The following is a 23,618-nucleotide window of genomic DNA, read 5'->3' on the forward strand; positions in this document are numbered from 1 at the left end:
TCGTATTTGGAGGCCAATGGTTTGAGATTCGCGAGTTTGTTGAAATGAAACATTCTTCGATTATCGATGATTTTCGATGGCGATTGTAAAGATTTACCGATAGAAATGTATATATATATATATATATGCACTTATACAAGTATGTTGGCATTAGGAAGTTTTAAATTGAGGAGATATAACGTTTCCACGGTTCGGTGTTCTTCATTTGATTAATTATTTGCGAGATCGCCAGATGATTTTCGGGCTACTTATTTCGAAAAAGAAACGACGAATTGTCTGTGTAATAAATTGGACAGAATCCGCACGAAGAAGTTAACAACTCGTACAGGAGCCAACTCGAGCGTGCACCCGGGCACGCTTCGTTTCGCTGAAATAATAACGAAGATCTTCGAGGCCCACCACGCCGTCACGGCGTAACCAGGAATTCCATGCTCCCTTTTCCTCGTATTTTTACCGAAAATTATGAAAATCATGTGTGCAGATGTTTTCTTCAGTTTGCGCCCTCGCAAGTAATTTTAATCAATTACAAATCATAGTTGCGACATCTTATTATACATTATATGTGTATTGAAGGAACAAACATATTTTTAAAGACGGCATAAAAAACATTTGAGAAAAAGCTGCGTACAAGTTGAGTGTACCAAGTATTGCTTTGGTTCAATCAGATGTAGAATTGGGGCTAAAATATAACGTAAAATATTCTCTATTATAGATTATTATATAGAAATTATTTAAAATTATCTAAAAGCAAAGTCATGTAAAATAATATGGTAATTGAAAGTTCAACCAGCGTTCCATATCGGAAATATTTCATTTCTATCGTATATGTATATTATACCAATTCTTTTAAATATGTCATGTCATTTTTAGAACGATACAGGCCAATAAAAATTAATTGAAAAATATTACAATTTAAAAGAATGTGATACAACCGTGAAATTGATATTTTATCATCAATATTTCACTCTTATCAATATTTTATTATCAATGTTTGTTTCTGTTCCAAAAATTAGGTATACGGAATTATGATATAGTATCGTGTGATTTGAAGAAATTCAAATTTCTAATTTCTCGAATAACTGTGCGTAGAAATTAATGATTTTTGTCGAAAGTCGATGAAGAAGAAATTTTATATGTAGTTGTTACCAACAGGATATAATCAGGATATAAACAGGATTGTAGATCGTGACATACCATTCGTTGATTTTCCTTCTTATACCTTTGAATGATATATCGTTTCTACTTTATCGACTGAAGTATAATTTTATTTTTTCAAGTGGTATCACTGCGTGATTACTCTTCGAGTACTTTCCCGAATATGAATATACGGTATAATTAAGTTTAAGAAATGCAAGGACTTAGAAAAAGAAATATCCAGTAATATATTTAAACATTATCTCTTTCATAAATCATCGTTTCATGCATCCGGATACAAAATTTGTCATTAACTTATAATTAAGAAAATTGTAGGAAGGGACATTTGCCCTATGTTTGCGCTTTTTACGATTAAGGCACAATTGCTTTCGAAATAATATAATCCTAAATAGTTCCCAGCACATTTAAAAATAAAAGTGTGATATTCGTACTTGCAAATATATTTTACAATACTAAGCTGCCAGAATGTGACTTTCATTATGCTTAAATTATTCGTATCACAGTCTAAACTATTCAAGAACAATGATTATTCAATAGACACACGTTTTCAAAAGATACGAACGTTTTTACATAAATTATCTACGAAGAATATTATCTTATTATCATTAATTACATAAATTCTCTGCATCTCGGTCCAAGCATTCGATAATTATTGATATAAATAGGAAATGCAGTCTACATTTTGAGGCAACGCAATGTCTTATCAGGTACATGGAGACTGAATTGGAAGGAATTTTTCCTGAGATTATTGGTTGCGTTATTGGTGACTAAGTCACTATCCTCATCCTTGGCATCGATCTCGACGTCCTCCAGGTCGATATTGAAGTCTCGCTTGCCCATTAACGTATCCAGACACATATTCGTTTCCTTTATCCTCGAACGTACTAATAATTCCAATGTAAACAAATGGTCGTCTTGGGCTTCTGGTAGATAACGATGCATAAACTCTGCTAATCTGTACGTGACATATGGAATGAAATTTCAAGAAGAATATAAATTGACGATTTAAAAATTACTACCGAATGATGTCATTTATGATGAAACGAACCGTAAAAGATACTCGACGTTATGTCCATTCGGGCCGGAACATTCAGAAATTTGTTTAGCGATATTCTGAAGCGGCGCCTCACCGAGCCAATGTTTATTCTTATTGGTGGCAATGTAAATGATGACTGGAAAGCTCCTGTTTCCTTCACGGCTATAAAACGTGGCAATCGTCGTCATATATCCGCCCAAAGTACACTCGCGATTTTCCAAGTAAGGAAATGCTGCAGTGTCTTGGACTTGGAAAGCCCGGCCGTAAACAACGCCCTGTGAATAAACAGAATTCATGTAGTTTGTTGTGAAACAAAATCACATAATATAAGAAACAATGAAAATGAAATGGTACTGTATGGTATGTACGTTAAATAAGATAATGAAGGATGTTTTAGGAGTGAGTAATATTTACCTCTTTTTCCTCGACCAGCGTCGCCACTCGTCCAGGCTGCAACAAAAATAGGACAACGCATGACTAAACAAACAACTGATAACTTCAATTACAACGAAATAAAGAAAGTAATGAGTAAAAGTTTTTCTATTTTACGATGGTATGACGCAAACACATAACGCGCGCGAACAAAGAAGGAAATCGTGTACTCGCGAAAGATATCACTTACTACAAGTTGTAACTGGTTTCACATTAATCGACAGGCAACCGCAACGTGATATCAAGAGAAATTCTCGTTTGATAAATCTTGTCTATATCCATAATAGTAAAGGACATGCGATGGACTGTAAGAAGTCGAAAATATCAGAAGAAAACGCTTGTATATATTTATAATATATAAATAATATTATATATAAATAATATTGTATGAATTAGAGAAATTGGAACGGCAAGCTCATCAGGTGAAACTGCACCCGATTTTCATCAATCTTAATGGAAGCATCCGTAAGTACTTACTGGAGCGTACTCGCACCGTTCCTACAAACATTATGCTCTACCGGATATTTAAGAGAATTACCGCCTATTAAATATTTTTTATATTACAATTCTGATTAGGTAATCGAAAGGACAAGACTAAAGAAAAAAGGGGACAAAATCATTTTTCTGAAAAACTCTTTGTCAAATATTTTGGATTATATATTTACATTATACTATTCATTAATTATCGTAAACACATTTATTGTCAAACGAAGCTGCAACTTTGTCATTTGGCGTGGAAGTCTGCCAGATCTTTGTGAAAGAATTCACGTGTTGAATTCATGAACAAGAAAATTAAAGGTATAAATAGAACACGTGATACGACCATCGTATGAAAAACTCGATCCGTCGGAGAACTTGATTCAAAGCTGAACTGATGTGGCTAGTTCGACGTAAATATTTATTCATAAATGTTGTGTTTATTATAATATTATCTTATAGCGCGTAATAAAATATTTCGAAACTCTGCGACATACATCAGCATATGTTAGGACCGGATCTAACGTCATAAATTATTTAAATATAATTATTTTATTTCTAAATGCGAACGTCTGCAATGATTTCACCATGTAGAATGATTTTTACGCATATATGTAGAAAAAGCTTCACAACGTGGTATTAATAAGCCGTAAACATAGCTTCCTACGTTACTGAAATGGCGAAACTCTCGGCCGAAATGTGTTTATACTTTTTGCAGAACAAAAATAACGGCAAACATTTCTGAGAAACTATAGATATTTGGCGAAATCGCTTTGTTTAGCCATGAAGAAAGAAAAGAAGAAATGGGAATGCATTTGCCAAGGTCTTACCTTTTCTATTGTACCACGGTGAGTCGTATTCCCTTGCCAAAATCTTCTATTGAATCCCTTGATGTGTCCCACGGCACTTCTTTTGTATTTAAAACCTGGATGCCAGCACAAAGATCCATATCCGAACACCCACAGAAAATTTTCATTGTTCCTAGCTTCCATTTTATTTAGGAATTGAAATGCGCGCAAAAGTTTCTAGTTAAGTGTAGTTTCTCTTTCGTATGAGTTTTTTAATCCTATCTTTGTGTTCAAATAAAACATATCTCTTCGAATTTTATTTGTATATCTTCCTGTTTTGGTAGATATTTTGATTCTATTCCAAAATAATCTTGTGGAAATATTTCACAGTTAGTCCTTAAATCTTTCACTCTCTACGTCAATATATACATCTCAATTTACTATTTAACTATTTGAATGGACAATTGGTCAATTTCAGGTACGATTTACGTTTAAAGCAATTTCAATGTTCGAAGCCTTTACAATCGCATATTTTATTTAATTTACATTATCGCAGTGGAACAACGAAGAGATAAGAAGAACATTAGTCGTCCGTTTTCTGCTTTATCGTTCGAAATTGCAACGTAAGAATAATTGATTTGACAATTGCCAGCACGTGGCTCCAGTGTGCTTTTACCCCAATGACTGGTATGTACTTTAAAGCTCGATGTCAAGACACTCACTCCCACTACAACATTCTAATGCACATGTTGCCTCCCACTTTCGCTTGGTGATTTTACAGGATTATTATCCTATTTATCTGGTCAATCGTCGTATATCTCTTTTCTTTCTCATCTTTTACGCGTCGGTTTTTCAATACCGCCCGTGACATTTTTCAATAATAAATATCTAAATCTTTATCTAAAATATCGTCAATGATTTTAGTTAATTACCTTTATGATCAATTAGTCGGATCTTCGTCGAAATTTTACTTGGTCGATACTTTCTTCGAAGGGTTGTATATAAATTGACAATTTGGTGATTAATCTTTGTGACTGTTGAATATATAGAAATCTGTGAACTGCTTGACTTGATCGTTGCGAATGTTTCATTGGAACTTTCACGGTTTAAATTAACAACGGACATTGACAAATTTGGAAGACCCGAATGCAACGTATACACCATGCAGATGCTTGACCGAGACTGCCGGTCGTCGGGCGTATACTCTTACTAGTCTTGCTAGAAAGAGATAGAATTATGCTGACGGAGAGGAGTATAGGCGACCGTTATTGGTGAGAAAGAAGAAGATATAACGTGGGGTGCGAGTAGGAGAAACGGATGAGATGGATGATGAAACACGAGGCGCAGATTGACGTATGACATCAACCGTACATGCTTACATACATATCTCCAAATTGTATAGATATTTGAAATATATTCTTATCTAGTAGTTATTAGTTACGTCAGACAAATTGCAAGTTTTGTGATTATGTAAATACTGAAATTCACTTATATTATTGTAAATATCATATGGATATTACGTATTAATAGGAAAAGATAAAGACATTTTATACCGCTATTTGTTGGTCGAGTGTAAGTTAATTTCAATTCGTGAAAGAAATACGATACTATCGCCTTATTATTATTAACAATGAAGTATATGTGATATACACGTTTAATTCTAATATTCGTTTTTTATTCCAAATTTGATTAGTAGTCATTTAATACGAATTTATTAGTCTTATATGACTAAATTACATAGTAAAATTTGCAAATTTAGATAAAATCTATCTTTTGGGAGAAAATCTATTTTCCTTCATATGATAAATGCAAGTTTAACTTCTTTTTAAAGATGTCGCTATTAAGACAGATCTTAGATATTACCAATAACAAAAAATCCCTATGATTTTTGTAGCATCCAATTTCCAAATCAGCTGGTGCTTCCGAACTCCGATTGTTGACGGGCGTTTGAATTTTTACCTTTTCGAATGAAAGACTGAAATTTTGATTTTATTACTTAGATAAAGTGACAGATTTTAACCGGACGCACAATTTCTACATAAGGTAATACGATTATTCTTAAAATTTTATTTACTTTGGTATGTAGTGGTATGTAATTAAATATATTTGTATCCTCTTAAAACGTGACCTGTATATGTTGCACGCTTTATGAAGTTTTTAGAGTAAATCATGCATACAGATACTCCTCCCTTTTCTTCAGACATGGCTAATCAAATAAATGAGGAAGATATGATATACATAGGAGATGTAGAAGAAGTGATAGATGATGAAGAGGATGCGATGGAGGAGGATCCTTCAGAAGAAGGAGATGCAATTTGTGTTTTTAGTAGTCACGAAATAGGTGAAGAATATTTCTGTTATTACAATCAAATTTATGTGTTGATGATAAATTGTGATTTTCTATGAAAACATTAGGTTCTGTCTTTTGTGGTTCTTTGAATAAAAATGGAAAACTAGCTACTACAGGTGGAGAAGAAGATAAGGCTTACATTTGGGATACATCGTCAGGAGAAATCATTTTGGACTGTACAGGTCACAAAGATAGTATTATCTTTTCAGCATTTAATCACGATGAATCATATTTAGCCACTGGAGATATGAGTGGAATGATACAAGTTTGGAAATTAGCTGATAAAACTAAAATTTGGGATTACAATATGGGAGATGCCACTGTTAGTTTATTCTCCATAATTAAATGTTATAAGATTATGGATTTCAATAAACTGAAGTATTATTTTTTTTATCGCAGTGGATGATGTGGCACACAGTTGCAAATATTTTATTAGCAGGGTCTGTTGATGGGGAAATATATATGTGGAAAATACCTGATGGAGATTGTAAAGTTTTCCAGGGATATGGTTGTCGGGCAGAGACTGGTTCAATATTTCCAGATGGTATTCGTGTCTTTGTATTTCTCATTTTTCAATTAAAGGCATAACTGAACTAAATGTAATATTTTAGGCAAGCGTATAGCAGTAGGTTATGAAGATGGAGTTATTAGAATACTAGATCTAAAAACAAGTTCGGTGTTGTCATCTATATCTTCTGCATTAGGTCATTCTTCTACTATAACCACCATTGATTGTCATTGGGATAACAATTTAATACTTTCTGCAGCTGTAGATGGCAAAACTATAATCAGCACGTCAAATACAGGGAAGGTAATATATCCAAAAGATTCCTTATCGAGCAGTTGAAAGTAACATTATTTAAAAACTTCAGATAGTTTCCATCCTGCAAAATCTTAATAACGGTGAGCACAATAATGTTACGAATAATGATCAAAGTGCTGTAAGTAGCGAAGGAAACAGGGATAGCAATTGGGTAGAAACAGCAGCCTTTTGTAAAAATCCTGCATTTCAAGTTGCTGCAACTGGTACAGTTAATGGTGAAATCTTCATCTGGGATATCTCAAAACAGGTACTGCTATTTTTCCCATTTGACTGCAACTTTGCCATTTCAAGTCAATAACTTTGTATTATTACTTAGATGCTTAGACAAAAGATAGAGCAAGAAAGTGGTATATCTAAACTTCTATGGAAGGGAAATACGACTCTATTATTTTCGGCGGGACTAGATGGTATTCTGAGGTGTTTTGACGGAAAAGATGGTCTACGTTTACGTTCTTTCTTTGGACACATGGCAGATATTCTTGACTTATATATATCTGAGTAAGTTGAAAGAACTATAGATATTTATTTTTTTATGTCAACCCTTTAATAAAAACAATAACAACCTTTTAGAAATGGAGAAAAAGCACTGACAACATCTGATGATTCTACAGCTAGAATCTTTGATATTTCATCTTTATCTTAACAAAATTTATTAGATAGATAACAATTATAAATCTTTGTTATTATCTAAAAATATATGTACATTTTATCAAAGTTGTTCATATATCGTGCTTAGTTTTCTTTTTTAATTAAAAATAAAGTTTATTTATTTTTATCTGACAGCCTGTGGTACTTTATCCTTATACCAATTGCAATCTAAAGTATATTTCTTATTTTTCCAAAAGATATGTGTTGGACCATTTTCTTCTCCTTTTTCAAAGTTAAATAATGGGCTAAATTCAATTGCAATTTGTGACCTCACCAGGCCAATTCCTCCTGCCTTTTCAGGTGCAGGATGATATACTCTTCCTGATTGAATATCCATATATATTTTGTCTGGTTGAAATGGAACCTATAATGAATTTATTACTAAGTATTGAAGACTAAATGCATAGTTATTTAATTACTAATAAAATTAAATATACCATTAATAATTCTTCAGCGTGAGCATAACCAAAGCAGTCTTCGGTTTTCTTTGTTGCACTATTATACATTTTAAGAACTTTTGTGAAAACTATTGGCAAATCATCACATCTTATAAAATTTCTCTCTGGACCACAAAGAGAAACATAAGGAAAATGTTCTACATATCTACCTGTGTCATTCTTTTTTAAGCGCTTGAAAAAAAAGGCTAAAAACTTTTTATCTAAAATAATATGGCTGCCATGAGATATAAATCAACATAAATAATAAATTATCTCATTGCTCATGCACACCTTTAAAACATGATGTGAAGTTTCTCATACGTGTATCATCCAGGAACAACTATAGCAAATAAAATATAAATTTAATATTTAAGAGAAAGAACTTTAATATGATTATTCCTAAACTTCTACATTTCTGAACATAAATTGAATTAAATATCAAATTGTACCATGCCTTGATGGTCGATGTAATAAAAATATTCACGAACTCGAGGTTCTGGCGATTGTCCTTGCACATACTTTACGCAATACCTTTTAGATGTCTGGGAGTAAATTGACTTAATTTTAATTGCGAACACTCGTGAACGATCAAATGCAAATATTTTATTCAATATATACATAATTCCAAAATTATAACCTCACTTTTAAATATTTACAGTACACTATGAGTTTTAATTGCGTCACGTAGAACGTATCATGTATAATTCATGTTATCATGCGGCATACACTGTAATTAATTACAAACGATACAACTTTTTTTTATTTGAATAACTTTTCTTTTATTTGAATAATTAGCTCTTCTTCTCACTCTGACACTTGCCGAGGTTAGGATTCAATTGACCGGAGAACTGGTGACATCTGGTGCGATCGATTGGAACGTAATCTCGATAGAAACAGAACTTCGATATTTTTCAACGTCACGTTAGTTCGCGCTACCCACGGACAGGCAGATTCAAGAAATGAGATACGACGAAGAGGTGGAACGAACGGTTTGTGAAAACGGTCAGAAGTTTCAAGGAAAGGATTGCCTTCAGGACCAGAACGCGGCGAGATGCTGCCGCCCCGTTGAATAATCGTTCCTGCACTGAATAATAACACTAAGTAAAAATGTTACCTACGAATTCGAGCAAAAAAAAATTGTGCATCTGCAAGCTGAAATCTCAAATTGTTGTCGTTGCCAAATAAGTCGTGCACAACGCAATCCTGTGGTCCCGGAATATGGCTTCGTCCACGAAGAGGTCATGGAAACTCCGTAAGTGATTGTCTCATTCGCAGTTGTATATTCTTTATTTAATACATCAGTCGGTTCGGTGTGCATCTAACGGATTCCGTTCTGGCGCTCTTTCTTCCTTGAGATAAGTAAACAATTCGTGTTTACAAATCTTTCGTTAAGATCCAATAATTAACTGTTCGCTGCATCTTCCTATTATGGTCATAACCTTTTTCAAACCGAAAATATACTGTCTTTATGATGTCATTGGTAGCTGACATCTTGTTCAGGTCATTTTGAAAGAACGATCTGTTTCTCCTTGTACAGAGGATTTTGTTGCCCATTCGTCCAATGTCAATTGCCTGGCACTAGGTCATAAATCTGGACGCGTTTTGGTCACTGGGGGTGATGATAAAAAAGTGAATCTATGGGCAGTTGGAAAGCAGAATTGTATTATGGTACAGTTTTATTTTTTACTTGCAATTGGTTCATTAAAAGGAATATTTCAGTTGGAATACTATAGTTCAATTTTATAGTGTTTAATTTATTATTTGTATAATCCTGATTCGCTGGTTTACAGAGCCTGAGTGGTCATACCACTCCAATAGAATGCGTAAGATTTGGACAGACAGAAGATTTAGTATGTGCTGGCTCGCAAACGGGAGCATTAAAAATTTGGGACCTAGAACATGCTAAATTGGCCCGTACATTAACTGGGCACAAAGCAGGCATACGTTGTATGGACTTTCATCCTTATGGAGAATTATTAGCATCAGGAAGTTTAGACACTGCTATTAAACTTTGGGATATCCGAAGGAAAGGTTGTATCTTCACTTATAAAGGACACAATAGGATGGTAAATAGTTTAAAATTTAGTCCTGATGGTCAGTGGATTGCTAGTGCAGGAGAAGAAGGAATGGTTAAGGTAAATGTTATACAAATCCTATTTTGAGATAGTGTCAATTAATATAAGTAATCAATGCCTTCTTTTTGAATCAGTTATGGGATTTAAGGGCTGGTAGACAGTTAAGAGAGTTTTCTGAACACAGAGGTCCAGCAACAACAGTGGAATTTCATCCTCATGAATTCTTACTAGCCAGTGGAAGTGCAGACAGAACAGTTCACTTTTGGGATTTGGAATCTTTTCAACTTGTATCTTCTACAGACCAAAGTCATTCCTCTGCAATCAGGTACTTACCAACTCTATAGAATTTTTATTCCTATTAAAGGTTTCCACTAATTTATAAATATTTTTTCTTTTGAATAGATGTCTCTACTTCAGTCAGGGTGGAGAATGTCTTTTTGCTGGTTGCCATGATGTATTAAAAGTTTATGGTTGGGAACCAGGTAGAACATTAGATTCAGTCCCAACTGGCTGGGGAAAGGTACAGGATATAGCCATCGCTCAAAATCAACTGGTAAGATAGTTGTTAACTGATTTCCTGTATACATAATAATTTATGAATTAAGAATTGTGTTTATTGGTTATTTAGATTGGTGCAAGTTTTCACACTGCAAACATTGTTTTGTACGTGTGTGACTTAAAGAAAATTGCTCCATTAGGGGGAGTATCAACATCCGGTTCTCCATTTAGTCATGGGAATTCGTTAAGGAAAAGTTTTTCTAGGGAAAGGCCACCTGGATTAAAAAAACACACGTAAGTTTAATAAATAAGTGTCATGTATTTTGTTATGTTTTGTTATACCTAATGTTTTGCTTATAGATTAGACGTACGGACCATAGAAGAAGCAGACAAGTCTGGAACTGATCCTGAAGATGAAGCAACATATGCAGATATTCCTAATGTCACTGAATATCATGACATATTTCAACCTAACAGGTCATGTAAGTACAATATAAAATTGTAACCATTATTCATTCTTTGTTGCAAGATCTGTGTCTCACAACATATTCAATTTTTCTTTTTGTTCTAACTCTTAATTACTCACCTACAATCACGAATCTGAAAATATAAATGCATTTAAAATTTGAATGTTCTGCTGTATGGTTTGTGAATGAGCATGCTATGCACGATGTGTTTCAGTGTCTCGCACTCCACCTCCAGAACCTGAGGCTTTCCCGGAGCCTCAAGATGTAGGTGAGTTCTCTCTTAAAGCAAACTCTCCTTAACTATTTTCTTCTCTTACTCCAATATTGCATGAATGCCAGTGTACAAATACTTGTATAGTTTACATAAAGAGTTCAACTTTACATCGTTTCGCGTGCTTTCTTTTTACAGATCCTACACAGCCACAGATACTACAAAATCTTTCTACCTCAATGTCAAATTTAAATACGGTGGATACAGAAGAAGTTCCACCTATCTCATCACCGTCATCTCCGCCTCCACCCGCACCAACGTTATCGTTGACAAAACCTGTACCAGTTCGTGTTCAACCGATCAAATCGTCGCCGCCAGTTCAAAGAAATGCAATTACGAGTACTAGCCAAATAAAAGCAAACCTTCAAGCAAATAACGGTCTTGGTAGAACATCAAAAAATCTCGCGTCTATACCACCTCTAAGACAAAACATTACACCTCTTCCCGGGAAAAAAAGCGGTCCTACCAATGATATAGGAACACTTCCACAACCTTTGGGCCCGCAAAGGTCAAACTCTACGCTGACGCCACGTGTAGCACCAATGGCTGCTGTTCTTCCAGTAATGGATGATGGAAAACTAAAGAACAGAGCACCTAGCCCGGATTCTCCTAAGCATTACTTGAAAAGACAGAGTAGCTGCAGAGATGGAGAACAGGGTTATGAAAGCGATTACCCGGTACAGTAAGTATGGATACTTGAAGCGTAGATATTAGCATATTATACAACAGTGACAATTATCGGAAATGCGTTTAACGTTCTTGCAGAATTAATAATATAAGGCACAGCCCCTCCGACCCTGCGTTAAACAGGCCAAATTCTGCGCAATCTAGGTCTACTTCGCTGAACAGAAACTTTGCTACCTCAACGTCGCTGTCTGCGCGCAACGCTTCCACAACCACGACATTCGTTATAAAGAAAGCAAATAAAGCTCAAGTGCCCCCGAATCCTAAGTTAGAAGTCCGTGCGTCTCAAATAAGGCCCAACATCGAGAACACGGAAAAAGGCGAATTTGTGCCCATAAGCGCCGATAAACCTTACGGCTTGGACGTTGAAACTTTTCTACCAGTGAGTTTTTATTATTTTGTCGATAAATAAAACAGTATTTTAAACATTAACTTTATAAAATGGCATCGTCTTTCCTTTTTTTTTATATAGAATCATTTTGCAACTTCAACTGGTTTGGGTTTCTCGCAAATGGGAGTTCTTAATGAAATGTCAGAAGCCGAAGTACTCAACAGCATGATGCGCGGTCATGAATCGATGATGGCAGTACTCACAAGTCGTCATCGTTCTTTACAAATTATTTACTCTTTGTGGCACAATAAAGATCTTAAGGTAATTGTTCAACTTTCATTATTGTACGTAAAATAATAGCTAAGACAAGATTGTAAATTTTCAGGCTGCGGTGGAATCTGCTGTGGCAATGAACGATCTTTCAGTTATTGTGGATCTATTGGGGATACTGACATTAAAACCGTAAGTAATATGATTTCATGAACAATTGAAGAACATTATTGACTTCTAAGTTCTTATAACTTGTTTTTTATTTTCTTCAACTTTTTATTTACAGGACTATGTGGAACTTGGATCTCTGTAACTCTCTACTTGGTCCAATTGGTGATCTACTACAAAGTAAATATGAAATGTGAGTAAAAATCTTTCTTTAACGCTTCTTTATTTCTTGTTTCACAACTTTTATTTTACGTCTCTTTTTAAATGTCTCTAATTACAACTTACGAAAAAATCACTTACTTTTCATATTTCATACTTTTATAAAAACTATTGAGATTTAAAAAACCTTTAAATTCTTAAAGGAACCATTTCTCATCCCATTATTATTTTTCCTTCTCTTTTTTTCTATATTGATTAAAAGTTTGAAACACATGCCTATTCACGCGTATCCTCTAACGTTACTTCAATTTCTATCGTGAAACACAACACGGTTGGTGAATTAGAGAAAATCGAGACACCCCTGTGTGGGGTGAGTTCTCGAATGGCGGATGAGAGGGTAAACAGGGTATTTCGAGTGGGGTCGCGTACACTTCACGTAGCACGGCTGCCTGTATGGGAATGGCTAATTCAACGAACAGGGAAATACGAGGCGAGAAGAAGGGTTCACGAAAATTAGCCGAAACAATGGAAGATAGTGGCAGATGCAAATTCGAGCTTCGAATCCTCGGCTGTCGCGGGTATTATTGTTGAATCTTAAAACTCGAAGGGCCACGCATATGTTGACGCACTCCATGGACAGTTACGGACAGTAAGTCCTTTTCTTTCTTGGCACTGACAGCCGATCATGAATATTAATGATGGCGTAGGAAGTTGGATATGGCTGTGACGCATTCTTGAAAAGCATACTTTCGTTCGTAAACGTTATTGATATTGATCTTTATTCAAAGTATGAAAAAATTATCATTCCAAATATTAACACGATAATAATTCGATTGTAAATTATTTTTTCACAACAGCTTTAGATAAGAAGCGGAAGAATGGCAATAGCTCGTTCGATCGATGCTCGGAACAACGTAATTAACCGGTGCTCAGTTACAAGCTGTTGGCTATTGCGCTGTCGTGACGAGAAACGAGCATTTCCTTTCACGTGTGCATTGGTTATCCATTTCTTTCTGCCCATTCTTCCTCTAATTACGCACACAATGCGCATTATAAATTATACACGCCTATTAACGTCGAGTGGAGTGTGCGCCACATATATCTCGTTGCTCCGTCTTAATCGTCCTTTAAAAGAAAGAAAGTATGAATTTCATTGGGCAATGAATGGAATCACATTTATGGAATCATATTTGGATTATTCTAATTTCAGATTTATAGAATCGTTTTGCAGTTGGTTTCTGCAAATTTCATCAGAGTAAATCCTTTTAGTTAAATAGATTTAGATAATTACAGAAACTTTCCTATGTTAATTGAACGAGAAACCAATATCAATTCTATAATCCAGTGATCTAATAATAGCACATCCGTTTAGAATGCGAGTTTATCAGTCCGGAAAATTGCCGTTCCGTTCGTTATGCCGCCAGTTATTGCGACCATCATCGTCTCCGCGTTTTGCCTCCTTATTTGTCATTGCTATTATTAGAAAGAAAAAAAGCAACAGAAAAATGATTATCGTACAATTTGTCTATATATACTATATCTTTTGATCTTTCATGTTTTCTATCATATTCTTTTGGTTAACATAATATCTCTTAAATCTTAGTTAAAATCAATTTTATCACTGATGAAACATTTTGATCAGAATGGATTAAAAATGATTAATCGTGAATTACCATTTTCATTTTAAATCTTAGTTAAGATCTATTGATTACCTTATCTGTGATTATACAAATTTTTTAGATCTTACAATTGGTTAAGGTCTTGCATTTTATCACCAATGCCACGTCCTGATTCGAATTAATTGGAAGTTAACATTGACGTAATATTCTAATCAGAATGAACTAGAAATTATTACACGCACATAAATTACCATTTCATTTTAAACCTCAATTAGCACCTAAAAATATATCGATTACCAAATTTATCATTGACTATAAAAATGTTTGAATCTTAATTTATGTCTTACATATTATCACACGTTACATTCTAATCAAAACTAATTAGAAGTCACTAATCGTACATTAGCATTTTTAATTTCAAATTTCAATTAGGATATACAAATTTACCGAGCACGAATGAGTATTTGGAAAGTCATTAAAACAAAAGAATGTTACGTGCAGGTAGATATTTCGTTAACACGCAAGTTCTGCTTTTTTGCCGAGCGTTTATGGTTGCTGACCACGTCCGTTCAGAAAATAGCCGATACCGTAAAAGTGAATTCAGACTAATTTGTTGGTCGCTCAGCAGCTGCCATTCGCAATTACTCGACGCAATAATTGAGTTCATGTGTCTTCGTACCCATTTTTCTCTATCTGTTACCGTTTTCTGCCTTTGTTTCGCTCTATGATCAGCTTGAAACGAAAAGAAACTAATTATCAAGTCGTACACTTTCATTGATCGTGAAATTTATGAGAAAACTGTGACTTTTAGGAATATAAAGTAGCTCTAATGAAGATTTTACGGCCGATAAATACATATCGCGAAACGAGACAATTAAGATCAATCTAGTTTAGTAACGTGTGTTTCTTTCATCTATTAATCGTGTCGGATAATCTTTGCTTCTCAGAGTTTTCTTAAAGCCTAACACAGTAATAAAATTAGTCTCGTGCATAAACAATCTAGTTCCGAAAGAAATGTGAAAAAATATATTTGCCAGTATATGTATTAAGATTATTGTATCGTATACAGATTAATGGTAAAGACAAATAAATTCTCTTAAAACAGATATCATTTGTTGAAAATTGAACTTTGAATCTCGAAAGCCGAACTTGCCATGAATTCACACTGATTATGGTACTTTCGAGTTATGGTTCGACAATTATCGAAAGGGTAAATCCAGCCAGGAAATTGTCAGCTAAATATACACATCTCGGTGTCGTAATGCAGCACAGTTTGCATATAACTACTCGGCATTTTCACGGCTCGTTCGTCACGGGCTTTCGTCCTGGTCAAAGGTGGTAGGTTCGTGAGAAAAAAAAGAGCACGTCGAGAAATATTTGATCCGACGTCACGTGCCACACGATAAAGGGATCGCCACACCATCATCGATACTTCCCCTCCTTCTGAATCTTTTATAAATACGAAAGATGTTTTTAAGAAGAAATATTTTTTTTACAAAGATGAACATTTAATGATCGAAGCTATCGATCTAGGAAAAGAAAATTTTCACAAATTAAAATTTGGAAAATTTTTCGTACGTAGTTAGTAGGAAGTTAAACGTTAATAGAGGAATCTGTATACACGTGCTCGCGAAGGTTTCGAAGTTTAGAACAAAATTCTCTATATACACATTACATTATTTTCGTGTTTTTACGAGGATCAAAATCGTATTGGTGTGAAATAATTTTATATAATATTATATAATAGTTGATAGATTTTAATAATTGAGAAGATTTTTATGGGAAAAGTGTACTTTCCCGTGGGCGATCGTGATACAGAATGTTCGTAGAAGGTAGAGAGGTGAACGTTGAACGTTATATGGAACATTTATGAGGCGGCGCGCGGATTCGTCTCGCTGATTCGAACGGGAGCTCGCGCAAACCCTTTATCGCCGGTCGAAAGCGAGCGTGTCGAATCGCGGGGCCAAGCCTTTCGTGCCTTTCGTTATTTATTGGCATCGTTATGGGGTAATAACACGTTTTGGAACAAACTAGCCGTGACAAGCACCGGTGGGTGCTACGATCGAGACTTTCTCATCCTTTGCTCTTTTGTGATTCTGGCATACTTTTACTAGAATATCGAGTAACGATTAATTAGTGATTTATAGAATTTTCTTTTATTTTGATGTTGAAAGTAAAAGAATTAAAGAAAATCTTGAGGAAGATTTTCAATAAGAAGCTATAAATAATACGTCGGCATTCTCTTTATTACTGTTTCAGGTACATAACAGTGGGATGTTCGGGGTTGAGATTAATTCTACGAAATTTCGCATCGGTGATCAAGTCGAACGTAGAAGCTCCACTTCACACGATCGGCGTGGACGTTTCGCGAGAAGAACGGTGAGTATATTTTATCTTTTAAATCCCAACAAAATCCGACTATTTTTCTCCCCACCTTTTAACTACCCCCACCCCCGTCCCATCTGATTATAAAGAAAAATGGTATTGCTACTATAAATTGTATAAGTGAAAATAATTGATTTTATATGCGCAGATACCACAAGTGCCTCTCCTGTTACGAGAAGCTCTCGACGATCAGAGGTGTTCTATTGAAGAAACAGACGACACCAGGTAAATTGGGTGCCTTGTTCCGCGAGATGGTCGTATTAATACGAAGTCTCGAGTGACCACGGCTGAGGCATTTGGTGAACTCGACCGCCAGACTCGTCGTTACCTGACAAAAAATCGAGAAAGCTCGAGTAAAGAGAAGCAGATGTACATTGACCACGATGGGGAATCATCAGCGCGCTTTCGAGCTGCTTTATTCAGGAAAGCTTGGCGGATCGGTTCGTCGAGAATCGCTTCTTCCTTCTCTCCTCGGCTCCTTTCGAGTCCTAGCTTCCGATTGGCGGCACGTTCCAAGGGAAACAAACGAGTACCGTGGAACACCTGCGAGATTGACGACCCGATGATGTCAAAATAATGCTGTGAAAGAAGAAAAAGAGATTTTCTTCCCTCTTGATTTTTTTTTTTTTTTTTTAATTATACAATGGAAACAATCGACGAAGAGACTTAGAGTCAATGTTATATTGATCGAATGCTGGCGATGAACTCCATGCACGTTATCGAGACTGTATACAACGTTTGCTGGCCCTATGTGCACAAGAGTAGTCAGCCTGTTTTAAAGAGAAACGGGTATACTTTGAACAGTGAAGTCTGAACGAGAAAAATTTCCACTATCGCGAACTGCTGTATTAATTCATTGATCCGAATTTTAGAAGTTTCTCGAAGTAGAGATCGATGCTTGGAATATAAAGATGTTAAACTGATGATTATTGTAAAATATTATATTATACAGGATGTGGTAGGACGTGCAGTACAGCGAGGCAGGGTGTGATTTTAGATGTGAAAATTAGTTGCGAGTGAAGAATACAATTTTTTCGCTTAACGCTAGAACTACCAAATTGACGGATTTATTATAAAATACAATCTTGCTATTAAAATGCACAACTGCTCTTGGTAAAATTAATGTTAGCTTTTATCGAGTTTTAGTATTAAAACCTTGTTTTATGAGAAAGTCGACACTGAAATTCTATAAAGTACATTCGCAATTGATTATATTCGGATTTAGTATTTATACTAATGAGCAGTATTATGATAAATACTGTTTTACGTACACATTATTGAACGATGAAAGTAATGTCCTTTTCGACACTTTCCGAATCAGAAAGCTGTCTTGATTTTGTACTACGCTGTTTGTATGATCGGATAAAATCCAATGGTTGTTATAAGACAAGTTATAACAAAGTTATATACGCAGTTGTTATAAGAAACCACTGTGATTGTTTGACCAACGGAAACGGGCTGCAAGTAAACAAAACAGTTTGAAAGTGAAATACAATCCATACCAGATGATTTATATATAAGAAAATAAACGGGAAAATAGCGAAGTGTATACATACTCGATAAATTTATAAATTGAATTTTCTCAAAAAACGGGGCTCCAAATGAAAAAATTCTATTCTTTATTTTCGGTTCGTCTTTACATGTAAGATCACTCTCTGCCATTTTATACTACATGCTGTACTCTGTATGATATATTGCACTACATATGCATGTATATAAAATTTGATGCACGCGTTGCTTCGCGGACAATACGAATAAGAATAAAACGGCGTCGCGGAGATGAAATTTTTCTCGATGTAATTTCTCACGCGTCCGCGAGAAAATGCGACACTGCGGTATTATTGACGGCCTTCTTGCCAGTCTTGTGTTGATTTATACAAGCGAGTAACCCCAACTGAATCTATAAAATACACAAACACGCGTGAGAAGAGAATGACGAAGATGCTTAACGACGAGTGAGTTAATTAAGAAATATAAAATAGGTAGTAACACTTTTTTTCTAGAAGTAACAGAAAGAGATAAAATAACAAATTGTATTTTTGCAAGAGTCATTTGCGTCCGTTCATTAATAAAAAAAAAAAAGGAAAAAAAAGAAGGTACTCTGATTGTAGGTATGTCTTGAAATCCCTGATATGTCGCACGAATATACAAACGAGAGAAAAATATTGTGTCGAAGCTCCTCGTGAGTGAAAGAAGCGCAAAGAGGAAAACCAAGTTCGAAGTTCGATCATTCGATGACGACACGAAAACAGAGTGAAGTGCGATTTAAGGATAATTATTCGAAAAGGAGACGAGAATATTTCACTTCATCTTTTCTTTATTATTAGGTTGTAACATACGTTTGTCTCGTTTCCTCTATTTGCAAATAAAGATAAAACTAGGATGAATTTATGTTACAACCCGATATATTTTTTTGTTTATTATATTCTTTACTCTTACATATATTATTTTCAGAATTTTACAAGAGGTTTTGAAGCGAGCATAAATTGAAACAAATTGGAAGTTTCAAAAAGAGGGACGGAAAAGTTAAATATGTAGTTACGGAAGAAACACGAAGGTCTCGTTGAACAAACGAATCCAAAGATCGTTTTGAATTTTCTTTGTTCGAGTGCGGGACGAATCGATCGTTCCACGCGCACAACGTTTCTTTCACTGTCCCCCATGTTCGATTCTCGTCTCTTTTTCAGTGGTCCCTGTGATGCCAGCTTAACTTGTTCCCTTTATCCGTCTTACTCTTCGTCCGTTCGCCAGCGAGTTATCTCAAGTTTCTAAAGACCGCATTACGAGAAATTTCATAGCAGAGGATAAGTTAAAATCGTTCGATATGGTTCAAAATTGGAATGAAAATTGTGTGGATGAAACGAAAGGAAAACGCGAAAGATAAACGGAAGCGAAAATGAAATTTTTTCGAAATGAAAGGAACTAAGATATTTTATATTATTGCAAAAGGTGAAATCATTCGTATCATAGCTTTTACAAACTGCATACAATAATATTTCATAGAAATCATTATTGAATATTTGGGAGGAGAATGTTTTTTCAGAGATTTTGGATTTCATTTTTTTTTGCACGTCGTAGAGGTACTGCAAACCTTTCGACATCTTGTTCCAGTGACAATTTTTGGGATCAGAGAAGCAATCGATCGATGAATGTAACAAAAGAAAAAAAAAGAAAAGATTACGTAGCGTTATTTTTTAAAATTTAACGAGAGAAAACGTATTTTATCTGGAGGGACGAGCGTTTTGCGTTTAGTTTAAGAATCCCTTCTCGTAGATGTATTTAAGCAAGAAAAAGAGAAAACTAATGTTGAGAGGTATTTGTTTTAATCATTGTATTTTTCGATTATTTAATAATCAGTATTTTTTTATCAACGAAACTTTTGGGCGATCCCATCGGGGATCGAATGGTACACCCCGATCATCTTTGTGTGTTCAAAGTTGTCATATACTTTTTTCAACACCAAAACGGTAATTACTACGTTACGAGAAAGTTGGAAGAATTCATTCGGATATGTAACACTTTATAGAAAATGTACGATATCTTTCATCTTCATACGAATTTTATCAATAACCTGTTTTTATACCATGTGATCAAGTAAATTACCTTTATTGCTGAAACATCGATATTTTTTGTGATCCTGTTGCATATCAGTCTTTGTACACTTTTACGCTAACTTTATAAGCTTTCGATTTTGAAAGACGACTTTGATCGAACATTCGAAGCTTCTTAATTTTATTTTTATTTATATGATTCTTACGGAAGAGTAGAAGAATCTTTTAGAAAAGAATAGAGAAAAGAGGAATTGAACATGGTTTTTAACCGTCGTTTATACTTCTTCGATCCCGTAGAATTCTCGATGGAACAGAGGTGGCAAAGGAACGAATTGGAGCGCTCAAAACTCAATCTTTGATACGCAATCTAACGCCGTTTTAATTAAGCGACAAAATAAGAGAAGAGAAACAAAGAATAAGAGTGAATCCAGAGAAAATAAAAGAAAGCACGAGGAGATTAACTCGTCGTCAGTTCCGTCCAACCGTATTTTTGTAAGGGAGAGAAAGTGCGAGAGCCACGAGAGGAAGTGTGAGTGTGCGTATTATTCCTTCGGTCATCAACTTCCGGATGCGCTATTAACACGTTGGCTATGATTGTTACAACGCTTTTACATATTTTTCCAAGGTTTTGCAATTAATCGCCGCGTGTGAGTTTACTTGGGATCCAAACATTTAGAACCTCTTCCATCGAAATTTATTGTTAATCCTTTGTGATTCAAGTTGATAAGGTGAAACTTTTCAACAGTCACAAAGTTCTTTTAAAGAAGCTTAACCTTCCATACGAAAACAAGCTACAATATTTAATTCGGTAAAAAGATATAAAAATGGATAAAAGGTATCTATCTAAAAGTGTTAATTATTCTAATAAACTTCGATCGATCGACATTAATTCATCTATTATAAGGAATGTGAGCTGTCCAATGAAGCGAGGAAGATAGTATTTCATAGCCAAGGTGTTAACAAGTTGAACAAAGAGTTGACGAAGCGCATCCTCAGCACGAGGAAACAATCGGGTTTCCTCTTGTTCGACCACAATGTACATACATACATACATATACGTAAATCGCCTTCGTTGTTTAAGCCTTTGCACTTCTAACGAACAAATACTACGAGCTGCCTACGCTCAATTAATTGTAACTCGACACACCGAACAGATATCGTAGTAGAGCTTACGATTGTAATTTAGAATTAATCGAACGTAAAGAACGTAGATTATAACTTACAAGTGATTCCGATCCTCCACGCGTTATGAACACACATGCTCATAGCTCGTAGAGATCGTATTATTATAAGCATTTTCTTATTTTATCTTCTTGTTTTTGTTTTGTATATCATTTTCATCGTGCCAGTTTAATCGTATATAGAAAGACACTGTTTTCTTTTCCTTTTATTTTTTAATTATGAAGATTATTGCTATGTCTATTATAGATATTATATGGAAGACGATCAAAGAAGAATTAAAATTCTTTTTTCGTTCTATTTTTTGTTTTCTATTATTAAGGGATTTTTATTGACTAATAATTACGATAATAAATTACGATCACGATACTGTACGAATCGTATAAACAATCGTACGAATGATATACATAATGCAATTAATTACAAAATGGTTCGTTGATGAGGACGTATAGTTATAGGACGAAGATTAATATCATACGAAGCTATTAATCGTCTGCTAGAACGTTCTAGTTTTGTACGTTAATGTAAATAACAATAACGATATTTTCTATATATACTAATTATACTACTTCCTCGTACTATTTGCGATCGCACCAGTGCAAAGGATTAAAGGCCCGTGAAGAACGCGCAGGGACGATGTGTTTAATTATATTATTTTATCTGTTCGGTTTTCCGTATGTCTCGAGAGAACTTGTGCGAGACGGTACTACGTTTAAATGAAATTTCAAAATTTTGCTATATTCGAGTTCTCGTTGGACTGACATCTTTTTTAAAGATTAATAATGATATAATAATAATAATAACGTATTATGATAATTAGTAATTAATAGAAACCTAGATAATTAGATTATGCAATTTCTAATAGGCCTGGATCATTCACATCTGGACTAATAAATTTACTTTACTATTAAGCCTAATTAGTGTTAATGTAGTGTAAGCAATGAATTGGTATAATTTTAGAGTAGTACCGTCATTTTTTCTTTAATGTAATTTTACTTTTAACGCGTGATTGTGATTCCCTCTGTGAAAATAGAAAATAACGGTGAGTCCAATTTTATATAAAAAAAAAAAATATATATATATATATACATATATAAAGTGTTCCACTACGAAACTGATAAACTTTGTCAGCATATTTACAGAGCCATTCTAAACGAAAAATGTTATGTAAATAATAATGTAAGTAGGATTATTTCAGTCTGTTAGCTAGTCTGTAAGCTTCAACATTTTAAATGTCTTCGCGTTTTTTATATGATAATGACAAAATGAGAAAATATCGCGTCTTAGGTGGAGCAAGGAAAAATATCGAAAACAAGAAAGTGGCTGAAATAATCTTATGTAAGGATGCATGAAGTCGCACAATTTCAAATAAATAATTAATCAAAAAGTTAAATAGCTTCGATACATCTGATCATTATTTGTGCTTTATATCAATACGTTTCCCATATCTAGAAAACGAAGATGAATCTTCACATTTTTTACTTGGAATAACACTCTGGACATGCTGACAAAATTTATGATCTGCTCGTGGAATACCCTGTATATTCATTATTTATAGAGTGCTGAAATCAAGATACACAGAGGGAAATGATTTTATAAGATTCTTCAGAGTGAACTCAATCGATTTTTGTAACTCAACGAGCTTGTCCTTTTGGCTGTCTTTAACATTTATCAATTTTTTCGTTCCCATGCGACGTTCCTCGTTTAACACGTAAAACTAATCGACCTTAGCGTTTAAGGATCGGCCACGGAACAAACTGAACGTCCGCGTATGGACAGCTGAGAACAAATAATAACTCTACTGAAAATTTAGAA

General features: G+C 34.6%; 4 protein-coding genes and 1 long non-coding RNA gene across 13 annotated transcripts; 3 read left to right on the top strand and 2 right to left on the bottom strand.

Moving 5' to 3' along the window:
• Positions 1 to 1,358: 1,358 nt before the first annotated feature.
• Positions 1,359 to 5,061, bottom strand: LOC126917150 (glutathione-specific gamma-glutamylcyclotransferase 1). Of its 2 annotated transcripts, XM_050723724.1 has the most exons (5): positions 4,821 to 5,052; positions 3,931 to 4,025; positions 2,606 to 2,641; positions 2,204 to 2,466; positions 1,359 to 2,110 (listed from the first exon to the last, which is right to left on the bottom strand). In XM_050723724.1, the coding sequence occupies exons 1-5, from the start codon at positions 5,050 to 5,052 to the stop codon at positions 1,831 to 1,833; spliced, it is 906 nt and encodes a 301-aa protein (XP_050579681.1). In that variant the 3' UTR covers positions 1,359 to 1,830. The 2 variants fall into 2 exon arrangements, with proteins under 2 accessions (XP_050579681.1, XP_050579682.1); XM_050723725.1 differs by having other exon boundaries at positions 3,931 to 5,061.
• Positions 5,062 to 5,110: 49 nt separating this feature from the next.
• On the top strand, positions 5,111 to 7,843 carry LOC126917142 (angio-associated migratory cell protein). Of its 5 annotated transcripts, none has more exons than XM_050723703.1 (9): positions 5,111 to 5,241; positions 5,783 to 5,931; positions 6,043 to 6,229; positions 6,304 to 6,560; positions 6,638 to 6,782; positions 6,850 to 7,049; positions 7,111 to 7,308; positions 7,378 to 7,559; positions 7,632 to 7,843. In XM_050723703.1, the coding sequence occupies exons 3-9, from the start codon at positions 6,058 to 6,060 to the stop codon at positions 7,702 to 7,704; spliced, it is 1,227 nt and encodes a 408-aa protein (XP_050579660.1). In that variant the 5' UTR covers positions 5,111 to 5,241; positions 5,783 to 5,931; positions 6,043 to 6,057; the 3' UTR covers positions 7,705 to 7,843. The 5 variants fall into 5 exon arrangements, with proteins under 5 accessions (XP_050579660.1, XP_050579658.1, XP_050579662.1 ...); XM_050723701.1 differs by lacking the exon at positions 5,111 to 5,241 and adding an exon at positions 5,322 to 5,460; XM_050723705.1 differs by lacking the exon at positions 5,111 to 5,241 and adding an exon at positions 5,322 to 5,460 and having other exon boundaries at positions 6,068 to 6,229.
• Positions 7,561 to 8,985, bottom strand: LOC126917156 (UPF0598 protein CG30010). 2 transcript variants are annotated; one of them, XM_050723735.1, is made up of 4 exons: positions 8,601 to 8,985; positions 8,438 to 8,486; positions 8,147 to 8,367; positions 7,561 to 8,073 (listed from the first exon to the last, which is right to left on the bottom strand). In XM_050723735.1, exons 1-4 carry the CDS (start codon positions 8,661 to 8,663, stop codon positions 7,834 to 7,836), a joined length of 573 nt encoding a protein of 190 aa, XP_050579692.1. In that variant the 5' UTR covers positions 8,664 to 8,985; the 3' UTR covers positions 7,561 to 7,833. The 2 variants fall into 2 exon arrangements, with proteins under 2 accessions (XP_050579692.1, XP_050579691.1); XM_050723734.1 differs by having other exon boundaries at positions 8,596 to 8,984.
• Positions 8,986 to 9,081: 96 nt separating this feature from the next.
• LOC126917121 (katanin p80 WD40 repeat-containing subunit B1) lies at positions 9,082 to 23,618 on the top strand. Of its 3 annotated transcripts, none has more exons than XM_050723642.1 (15): positions 9,082 to 9,398; positions 9,684 to 9,814; positions 9,937 to 10,281; positions 10,356 to 10,546; positions 10,624 to 10,774; positions 10,850 to 11,013; positions 11,080 to 11,201; positions 11,401 to 11,454; positions 11,596 to 12,139; positions 12,289 to 12,523; positions 12,614 to 12,793; positions 12,858 to 12,934; positions 13,029 to 13,103; positions 16,948 to 17,067; positions 17,222 to 23,618. In XM_050723642.1, the coding sequence occupies exons 1-15, from the start codon at positions 9,365 to 9,367 to the stop codon at positions 17,352 to 17,354; spliced, it is 2,556 nt and encodes an 851-aa protein (XP_050579599.1). In that variant the 5' UTR covers positions 9,082 to 9,364; the 3' UTR covers positions 17,355 to 23,618. The 3 variants fall into 3 exon arrangements, with proteins under 3 accessions (XP_050579599.1, XP_050579597.1, XP_050579598.1); XM_050723640.1 differs by having other exon boundaries at positions 9,084 to 9,398; positions 12,223 to 12,523; XM_050723641.1 differs by lacking the exon at positions 11,401 to 11,454 and having other exon boundaries at positions 9,084 to 9,398; positions 12,223 to 12,523.
• LOC126917173 (uncharacterized) lies at positions 13,110 to 15,794 on the top strand. The gene is made up of 2 exons (XR_007710878.1): positions 13,110 to 13,718; positions 13,927 to 15,794. It is a non-coding gene; the product is annotated as an uncharacterized LOC126917173 (long non-coding RNA).

The sequence above is a fragment of the Bombus affinis genome, chromosome 6 (assembly GCF_024516045.1).
Source record: "Bombus affinis isolate iyBomAffi1 chromosome 6, iyBomAffi1.2, whole genome shotgun sequence".
Taxonomy (NCBI): Eukaryota; Metazoa; Arthropoda; class Insecta; order Hymenoptera; family Apidae; genus Bombus; species Bombus affinis.